Source organism: Lagenorhynchus albirostris, chromosome 16, assembly GCF_949774975.1.
Source record: "Lagenorhynchus albirostris chromosome 16, mLagAlb1.1, whole genome shotgun sequence".
NCBI classification, from domain to species: Eukaryota; Metazoa; Chordata; class Mammalia; order Artiodactyla; family Delphinidae; genus Lagenorhynchus; species Lagenorhynchus albirostris.
Window position 1 is genome coordinate 5,734,159 of NC_083110.1, and position 9,905 is coordinate 5,744,063.

Consider the following 9,905-nt stretch of genomic DNA (forward strand, 5'->3'; position numbering starts at 1 on the left):
GCACTAGTTTAAATTTCACTAAAAATAAAATTTAGCATCTTTAAGACTAAGAGTTTAACATTTCTTTTAAGCTAATTATTGAATGAAACATCATGTGTATCATCATCTATAAATAACTTACTAACGACACTGTTTCCTGAAAACTGCCTTAAACAGGCTAATTCAAAAATCATTACACTATATACAGTGATGGGCTCCCCAAGTTACTGGGCCACCTCTAATGAAAATACATTCAACTACGCATAAACTCTTGCTGTTTAATTTAAAACACCTAGTAAGTCTATGTGTACCTTTATCTTAAAACTATAAGTTTCACAAGTTCCTTTCATAGAGAAGTCTGCCAAGCCACTGATCAACAAGAAGAGAAAGAGCTGCAAACAACCAGGAAATTTCTTCCTACGTGATAGCAGACAGGAGTTTGAAAAAGGATCTCAGTGCATTCCACCTTTTATCTGCGTTTATAAATTTAAGGTTTCAGGGCTTCAATGAAGCTCACACATGGCTTTGGCTCTGACTTTTATTCCAAAGCTTTCCAAAAGGTAGGCTTTTTTTTTTTTCTCTCTCTTGTCTTCAGTGCATTTCCTCTGGCCCAACATGGCTGTTTTATTCCACGGCTTTCCAAAGGGCAGCTCCGTGTCTTGACAGTCTTTTCAATGTCGTCACTATCTTCCCCTTCCAATCTACTATTGCAGAATGGCTGGCTGGACTGCAAGTTGAAAAGTAAACAAGTGCTTTCTGGCTGTACTTTGTTCAGCTCTTCTCGTTATCTGCTTCCCCTATCCAGTTGCCCTTTCCCCAGTCCCTAGCACTTTTTTTTCCCTTCCATCAGTTGCCTTTTTGTTCCATGTTTTTTTATCTCCTGCTATTCTCCTGCCGTTCCAGTCAAACCTCAACCCCAAACCCACACATCCTTTGGTCTCATTGCCACTAGTGATTAAAACAGCCACTCTAAGCTTACTTTCAACAATTAAAAAAGGCCTCAGAAAATGTTCAGTGCTCCCAATTTTATTTTTATTTAATGCTAAAAGTTAAAGGAAAAAAAAGGTACTGTAAATCTGACAAATGACAGAATGCAGGTGATATTTCCATAGCGTGATTTTAAAATAGAATAATGTTGATATCTGAGATTACACTCACTTCAGTTGACATGAGTTTCATCATATATAGAAAAAGTATCACCTTCAACTTAAAAAAAAAAAGTAAAGGTTAAAAGGTGGCACACTTTTAAAATACTTGGTGGCCAAGGAAAGGTATCTAGTAAAAGTTGTAAACCATGTGTACGTTCTCATAACTTTTAATGTGAGGCCACATGAAAGACAGTACATCTGTTAAATTCTATAAATTGTTAAAGCAAAAAAGTGAAAGCTTCAACACCCCATCCCCTAATATTCTGAGTATTAAAAGCACAGCTGAAATATTAGGATTTGAAATCTGATACTGCCCATGTACAGTAAGTAGCTTTCTGACATCTTATCCAGCTGTGGAGAATCTCTGCACTGTCATCAGGTACAACAAAGGATCAAACCCATGTCCCAGTGTTAACTTTTTAACTTAAGAGAATGCCAGAGATATAACCCATATCAACACTTCCCAGCTGCAAGCCTTCTAACGAAGGCCACCCAAGGGCCAGTCGGACTCTCATTTTTTAATAGGAGTAAACAACACACGGCCCTTTAAAGCTGTTTAAATTTCTCCCTTAAAACAGCAGCACAGAGATACCATAGGTTGTCTTTTCCACAGCTGGATAGACTTATTCAAAACAGCAGGATGGTTCTTTACTAATCTTTTTGGAAAGCTTATCTGTATTAAGAATGCAAAACATACAGATAGCTACCACAAATTAGGTCAAATGACTGATCAACTTGTAACATCTATGAGGTCAAATTCCAGTTTATAATAAAGTGCCTAGATACGCATTTATACAACAGACCATAATAAGTTGAATTCTTTACAAATGTCTTTATGGGCATGTAAAATTGCCTGTGTTTCTGCACGTGTGCATTTACATAAGAGAAACCAGTCTGCTCTGAGTCACAGATACTCCAATTAAAAAAAAAAGTGTAACAACAAACTGGTTAATCATGCAAGTCTGTTTGCAATATAACAATGACGGGTAACATGAATTTGCACAGCATTAATAGGTGCGCTCATTAAAAACACCATGAAAAAAATACTGTATTTGGTGCAGTATCTGATTTTCAAGTGTTAATAACTCGACCATTAAAAAATATTTGAGCAATTTAAAAATGAAACACAAAAACATAACTGAAGAAGGATCCAAAGTGGGTAACAATCTATATTTTCAAATTAAAATAAAAGCTCGCTTGGGAACGATACACAGAAGTTGTAGTAGACCTCGAAGCCAATGATTCAGCCTAATTAGAGGGCCAAGTTACAAACACCTGAACATGAAAGGATTTAGAGTAGTGTTCCTGTCAATGTTAAATCATAACAGCACAGAAGAAAAACCAGTATCACTGTGAGACAACTATTTCTAATAACTGATGATTTATTGGTTTAAAAAATCTCACTTTACTGATGCAAAACAGTAATCAAAAGAAATTAGTTTACAAAAGGTTTCTAAAAATAGTTTGAGAAGTGGGGCCTGTCTATTATGTAAAACCCTTTCTTTAATTTTCGCCAGTTTATCATTTTTGTCCAGAAGAACAGTATTATTCACTTGGTATTTCAAACACATGTAAGAAGGAAATTACAGGTTTCCTCCACCCCCATTTGGGCTGTCACTGATATGCCCACGGGCAGTCCTGGCAGCACCCTGCGCTGTTACTGTCATTGTACCATACTGTATTTAGCACTCACTACAAACAGAGTGTAGGTGATCATATCAACAGCAATGGGGCTACAGGTAAATGATAAAACAACAAAACACAAAACAGAAACAAAACCAATCCCACAATCTCCAAGTTCACCTGGACTGTAACGTCTCTTTCGACTCTCCAAAGGAAAACGACCACAGCCAACGACAGACAGGAGTGCTCCAGGGTGTTTCGAAAGATCAAGTGGCGCTGCAGAGCCAGGCTCCACGCAAAGATGGCAGTGCCACTTGTCCTCACCACCATCCGTTATCACTGCCTTGAGTCACTGGATTGTGTATTATGCAACCGACTAGCATGCAGCATTGTAATCTTACAACTGATCACATGGGCAGTGAACAGTGGTCAACTTTGCCTTAAGACAAACAAAAAAAATCCCCCCCACCCCCAGTCCTGAAAATCTCTCAGCAGCAACTCTCAGGCAGTCATCAACAGCCCAACAACTGAACTTTAAGAACAAAATCCAAACGCGAGAAAGATTCAAAATCGGTTTCCTGTTACTCTCAAAGGACAACGTTTGGGGGGAAACTTGGTGACATTTCCCTGTGGCATATGCCCACTTCACAACAGTGCCCCTTTCGCTCATTTCCGTTCCTTCTCCACCACTTGGCCTCCAGCCTGAGAAAGGGGCCAGCAATAAGGAATAACAGACAGTAAGGCAATCTTACGACGTCAGAAAATGTATTTGGCTTTTTTTTTCTTTTTAAAATAAGTGCATACAAATACAGCTAGAAGCGTTTCTGATTTGCCAAGTGCTCTAAAAAAGCAGCGCAAGTCACAGCCTACATTGAACGGTAACTGTCACCAGGATAATAAAGCACAGATATATGCTAATAACGTTAACAAAAGAAAAAATGCTTTTATAAGTACATACCTTTTGTCGTCAAAAAAAAAAATAGAAACACAATGTATTCAAAAAAATCAAAATTATACAGCCATGTTTATGAAGTCTACATTTCCCTTGTCTTGGATATATATATATGTGAAGATATATACACAATTCAAGCAGTTTTAGTTAAGGGTAATCATTGGGTTTTTCTGAAACCGGAAAGTCACGAGTCTCTCTCTTTTTTCACTTTCACATCTCCAGCAAGGATGGTTGCAATTTCCCCTTGCATGAAGGCCCAGGGGACATTGGAGCCCACAAGGGGGCATTTTTCCCCACTGGGACAATAGACCTCTCCACTGGCTCCCTGCTGTTTGATGCTTTGTCTGGAGCAAGGGAAGCAGAACTTGTGCGAAGGGACCGACGGGCACTGCACAAAGTGGGTGTCCTCCAGCCGCTCGTGGCAGAGGGTGCAGCACAGCGGGGCGCTGGCCGCCAGCGAGGAGTCCGGGAGGCTGGCGGGGTGCACTGGCTCCAGTCCTCCTGTGCTGCCTGCCCCCTGGCCCCCCACCTCTCGGGGGCCCAGCCTTCTCTGGTTCATAGAGGACGGAGAGGGTGGGCTGCAGCTGTTCCTCCTGGTGGTGGAGTGCACCTGGTTGGCATCTTTTGAGGCATGACTACCCCCCGCATTGTCTGCTACCAAGATTAGGGCTGCCATGGGGGACTGGCCGTTCTGGGCCGCTTCAGGCGGTGTGGTCCGGTTGGAATGAGGTGAGGCAGTGGGGGGAGGTGGAGACACAAAAGAGGATGTAGGAGTAATGGGGATCTTGAGCCCTTCTGTGGACGTGGACAGCCACGGCTGTGCCTCTCCATTGATCTTAGGGGGCCCGACTTCACCTTCTGGTTCTGGAGAAGGCTTCCTTTTCCTTGCTGTTCTTGCAACTGGAAGAACAAAGACATAAGAGGGAAAAAAACGGACGTAAATGGACGTACACTGAAAAGGATCTTTTTTTTCTAACACATAACAAAACTCCCCGAAGAATTTCTCTTCTCTAAAAGCTGGTACATAAAAACTCGTAAGAGTTTCAAGAGCACGTGCAACTTAAACCACTTAGACTGACGGGGCTCTGAGGCAGCCTAGCAGTTTAAAAAAAAAAAAAAAAAAGCCACAGAAAATGGCCCCGACAGCGCTGTTTTCCCACAGGCCTGCCTGTCCCCAGACTGCACTGTGCACCTGACGGTTAACGTCCCCCCACCCCCGCGCCACGCACACACAGGTTAAAAGGTGACTGGTGCCCTCCTGCTCGCATCCAGGAATGTGCTAGGAAAGGAAAGCCCTGTGTCGCTGCCTATCAGCCCGTCTGACTCATCTCTTGTTATGCTGCTTCAGCACAGGAACACGTTGCCACTAAGCACTGGTTCCGCCTCGGGCAGATCAGGAAGTTGGGTGTTTGTTGTTTCTGGGCCGGGGGAGAACGGCGAATGGGAAGAGCACCCCTCCTCGGCTCTCCGTCCCCGGCTCGCCCCTAGACCCCCTCACTCCACAGCCGCCCCTACCTGCTTTAGACCCGTTGGCCCCGTTGGCCTCGAAACCCAACAACCTGCCTGCAGTCAGGGCCGGCTCCTTCTTAAACTTGCTCTCGAAGGGCCCCGAGTGGCCGTGCTGGTGCAGCGCCAGCAGCGTGTCTCGCACGGTCTTGGGCCGGTTGACCCAGTCCTGCTCGCCGGGCCCGCGGCCTTTGCCCGCGCCCTCGGTGCCCAGATCGGCCGCCCCGGCCCCCGAGGACAGGCTGTCGGCCGGGCCGCGGTGCAAGCCAGCCGGCGGCTGCTTCTCCTTAGCCGCCGCCTCGCGCTGCTCGTGCTCCGCGGCCGCGCCGCTCGACACGGACGCCGGCCGCTTGTGGGCGCCTAGTTCGGCGGGCTGCGCCGAGCCCAGGCCGGTGGCCGCGGCCCCGGACACGGTGGCCAGCGAGGCGGCGGCGCGGCCGCCCAGGCCGAGCGCAGCGGGCAGCGGCGTGGCCGAGCCGTTCATGAGCGGCACCAGGGTGGGCGGCACGGCGTGGCCGCGCCGCGGGTTCGGGCTCTGGCGGTTCAGCTCGGGCGGCTCCTCCAGCTTGGAGAAGCCGTTGGGCACCAGGATGCCGTTCACGGGCGGCGGCTGCGGCGTCGGCGGCTGGGCCAGGCTCGCGGCCGGGCGGCTGCCGCCAAAGTCGGAGCCCAGGCGCGGAGGCCGCTCGGCCGCGGCGGCCGCCAGGGGGTAGCGCTCCAGGGCCTGCGGGGCGCGCGGGGCGGCCTCGGGGCCGCCGTGGCCGAGCGGCGGCGGCTGTTGCTGCTGCTGCTGCAGGAGGAGGTCCTTGGCCGAGAGCGGCGGCGGCTTGGCGGCGGCCGGGGCCGCGGCGCCGGGCGGGGAGCGGCCCTCCGGGAAGCAGCCGTGCGCCCGCTTGAGCTGCCGCGCCGTCTCGATGACGAACTCGACGCGGTCGGCGCCCTCGTAGTTGACGCAGCCACGGCACACGGGCTCAGTGAAGTCCCAGATCATGGCCCAGGGCATGCGGGGCAGGTCACACAGGTAGCACGACTGCCGCCGGGACGCGGCCGCCACCGCCACCGCCGCGGCCATGTCCGAGGAGCCCGCGGCGCCGAAGGAGGAGGAGGAGGAGGAGGAGGAGGGGGGGGCGCCGCCGCTCCCCGCCGGCACCACGCGCGCCCTCCTCCCCCCCCAACCCCGCGTCTCTCCCACCAGCGGCGGCGGCGGCCGCACAGGCGGCGGCGGCAAAGCCCGCGAAGGCTCGGCGCCCGCGCAGCGCCCCTGGTGCACGAGGGGCGGCGGGCGCTGGGCGAGGGGCTGCAGCCGCGGCAGCACGTCCCCCCGACCTGCGCGGGCGCGGGCGGACGGCGGGGCGGCGCGGCGCGGCGGGCGCTGCGGCTGCGGCTCGGCCGGGGCCGCGGCGGGCCTCCAGACCGGGGCGAACACGGGCCGCGCGGGCGCGGGGGATCGCAGCAGGTCGCGGCGGCGGCCGGCTCGAAGTGCGGGGCGGGGGGCGGGGAGGCCGGGGGGGCGGGGGGCGGGGGGCGGCCGCCGGGGCAGGCTCAGCCCGAGCGGCGGGGCATGCCGCGCCGGGGCGGCGGCGGCGGCCGGGCGGCGCGGAGCTCGGGCGCGGCGCGGGCCACGGGTCGCTCCGCTGCTCTCTCACAGCTCCTGGCGTCGCCGCTCTCCAGCGCCCGCGTCAGCGCCCAACCCGCCTCAGCTCCGCCGCCGCCGTCGCTGCTGCTGCTGCCGCCGCGGCCGCTCCACTTCTACAGACTTGATTCTTCGACAGCCTCGCAAGGCGCCTGCGCGGGCCCCCTCCCCTCGCGCGCGCGCCCGCCCTCCCCCGCGCCCTCCCCCTCCCCCCGCCGGAGATCGAGCGCTGCCGGGAGAGCCGGCTCTGCGGCGCCCGCCTGCCCGCCAGGCAGCGCCGCGGCCCGTGTCCCCGACGTGAACGCGTGGCTGGCAGGGCTTGCCTTCCTCCACCCGCTCGGCTACCTCGACTCTTCGGGCCGAGTTCCCCCCCCTTCAGTTCCGTTTGGGACAAACCGTGCTAAAACTCATGTTTTGAAAAACAGGCCACTTTGTAACTTGGTTTTGTCTGTAATCTCTCGCGCATAGGGGCTTTTAAATCAAGCGTGGTTCACATTTTTTACGGAGCTTTATTTATTTGAACTCTTCGATAAGGGCTTTTACACTCGCATGTGTCTTGGGAAGGACACAGGCGCCGCCGGTTCCCTGAAGTTTTCCTAAGAGGAGGGTGTGTGCCCGCAAGCGTAGGACCGCGTCCGCCCGCCGTTTCCCGGAGCCTTTCCGGGAGGGAGCGGGAACGGGAGCGCCGCGCGATTGGGCCCTCGCAAACACCGAGTCTTCCCCTCGGCCCTCGACCCGCCCTGCCGCGCGAGGGTCCCTGCTGCCCGGCTCAGGTCCGCGCGGCGGGCGCGTGACGTGGGCGCGGGGCCGCGGCCGCGTGCGCCGCCGTCTCCGAGTGCGCACGCTCCGCGCGGACGTGACTCGGCGCCGCTGGCACTGGCGGCCCCATTGAACGAATGCACATTCCAGGGATCCAGGGTCAGCGGCCCGCGCGGTCGCGTCACCGCGCAGGCTCCGCCCCCCTGCCCGCGACACTGGGGCTCCAGGCCCCGCCCCCGGGGCCAACCTCGGACTCGAGGCGGCGGTGGGCGCGGGCACGAGCCACTGTGCGGTCCGCGCCCACCGTGGGGCTGAGCCGCTGGCTGGCCGGCGGGGGGGTGCGGGGCCCCGGCCGTTCGCGGGCTTCCTCGGCCTGGCGGTGGGGCAGGGGCGGCCTGGCGCCCACCGCGCAGCCCAGGCTAGGCTTGGGTGGGTGCAGAGCCGCCTGGCCCGAAGTCGAGGTGTGGCCGCGGAGCCGGCCAGGCCCGCCGCGCTCTGCCACCGTTGGCAGCCGTACACTGTGCCCAAGTGAAGTGAGCACTTGAGTTTCACACTTTTATCGGGAGGAGGAGCTGGCGTGTGTTATGGTGGATCACTTTTGGCTGGTCGTTAGTCTTACTAATAGACGCGAGCTTAGTCACTCTCAGTTGGGACTTCTACACTTCAGCTCTGGAAGGGCGGCCTCCGGAGCTTCCTTTGTTGGAAAACAGGCCCACATCTCTCCCTGAGACTGGAAAGAGCTGGTTAAGTGTGGGAAGAACAGGGTACTAATTATATTATCTTTCCTACAACTGGATTGGTAGGTGGCGAGAGAGGAAAAAAATCCTGCTGACGTTTCTCTCTAGTCGCTGCTATTGAAAATGCCAGGGTGCTTCAAAGGATTAACCTCAAGGAAGAGGAAGAACAGCCCTAGAGAAACAGCGGAGCAGCTGCTTAAAGCACATGGAAAAACCTGTTCGAAAGTGGCACAGAAAACGTAATGCCACACCAAAATGTTTTTGCAGGCGAAGCCTGAATGACTTCTCATGGGGATTTCCAGAGAAGGTGCGCCTGCCCTAAAGGTCTCCCCATCTGTTCCCGGATATTGCCCTGCAATTACAATCCTGCCCCACCCTCTCCTAGCTGGGAGAATGGGACCCCGGTCCCCAGCAGCTGGTGCCAGTGGATTTGGTCACACCTGGTCCCTGCTGTTGCGCATCTCTCTCAGGACCTGTCACTCTCCTTGGAGGCCCTGAGCCGCTCATTCTAGCATGTGACTTCACCTACTAGGCCACTGCCTAAAGGGGATGAAGCCCAGTCTCTGTGCTGCATAGATGCGCCGTCTCCACACCCCCAAGAAATGGCCCCCCTAGGCAGGGGTGGAAATAGTAAAAGAAAACAACTCGGGGTTAGAGCCACGGCCTAGTTTTACTCATCTGCCTGCGAGCAGGCACCGTAATACCCTCGTGGGAAAGCCTATGGCTCCCTCCCAAATGGAAACACCGAGATCCAAATTCTGCCTCGAGAGGTACTAAGTAAGGATTTTTGTAGAACACAGCTTTTCTTCTCCAAGTGAAGAGCATTTCCTTTTTATTTTACACTACCAGTTCAATGTCGAAACTCAGTTGTTGTAACTTCCCTAACGAAATGCCCGCTAGAAAATGGAAAGGCTGTTTTAGTTCTGGTTTCTTTTGCCATAAAAGGATCCGGGGTCAAGGGGGTTAAGGCTGGCCCTGGATCCAGAGCAGCAATTCCTTATATTGTATCAGAAGTCTTTCATGCTGCCTGGCCTTTCATGTTGCTCTGAAGCAGCTTTATCGATGTATGCTAAGTAAACAGAGCTTTGTTTTCGTCTTCCACCCACTGCCCTCCCTCCCGGCACAGACTGGAGTTGGATCCCTTCCAAAGCGGCTGCTGCAGCAGTTAGAGCCGCCTGCTGCACACACAGGAGCAGGGTTTCTAGGGTGAGGCAATGCGTCTGCGATTCGCAGAGACAAGGCAGGAATTGTAATTGTAGTTCATCATGTGATGACTTATGAAAGAGGAAGTTGGTATGTTTTAGTCACGTAGACTCTGCCCTCTTGCTTAAAAGGCTCCGGGTCCTCTCAAAAGGGAATTATGATCCTCTTTGCCACTCCGAGTCAAGGTTACCGGCTTGGCTGCAGTGTGCTCCTACACGTTCACGCGTGGACAGGCAGGCAGATGCCCCGTGAAGTGTTGGTGGGGCAGTGGATTGAAGTTGGCTTTTAACCAGAACACTGCAGAAATGCAATTTGTCTTAAGAAATATTCTGGGGGGAACACTCCTGCTGAGACTGGAAGAAGCA

At 53.7% G+C, this 9,905-nt stretch overlaps 1 protein-coding gene across 2 annotated transcripts; it reads right to left on the reverse strand.

The window, feature by feature from the left end:
- Positions 1-3,498: 3,498 nt before the first annotated feature.
- On the reverse strand, positions 3,499-6,444 carry IRF2BP2 (interferon regulatory factor 2 binding protein 2). Of its 2 annotated transcripts, none has more exons than XM_060125465.1 (2): positions 5,218-6,444; positions 3,499-4,602 (listed from the first exon to the last, which is right to left on the reverse strand). In XM_060125465.1, exons 1-2 carry the CDS (start codon positions 6,278-6,280, stop codon positions 3,887-3,889), a joined length of 1,779 nt encoding a protein of 592 aa, XP_059981448.1. In that variant the 5' UTR covers positions 6,281-6,444; the 3' UTR covers positions 3,499-3,886. The 2 variants fall into 2 exon arrangements, with proteins under 2 accessions (XP_059981448.1, XP_059981449.1); XM_060125466.1 differs by having other exon boundaries at positions 5,266-6,443.
- Positions 6,445-9,905: the final 3,461 nt, after the last annotated feature.

Excerpts from the sequence above, each read along its gene's own strand:
- IRF2BP2 (XM_060125465.1), bottom strand. The coding sequence starts at position 6,280 with ATGGCCGCGGCGGTGGCGGTGGCGGCCGCGTCCCGGCGGCAGTCGTGC. Across the intron at positions 4,603-5,217 it reads GGCCAACGGGTCTAAAGCAG|TTGCAAGAACAGCAAGGAAA; the intron begins GTAGGGGCGGCT and ends TTGTTCTTCCAG.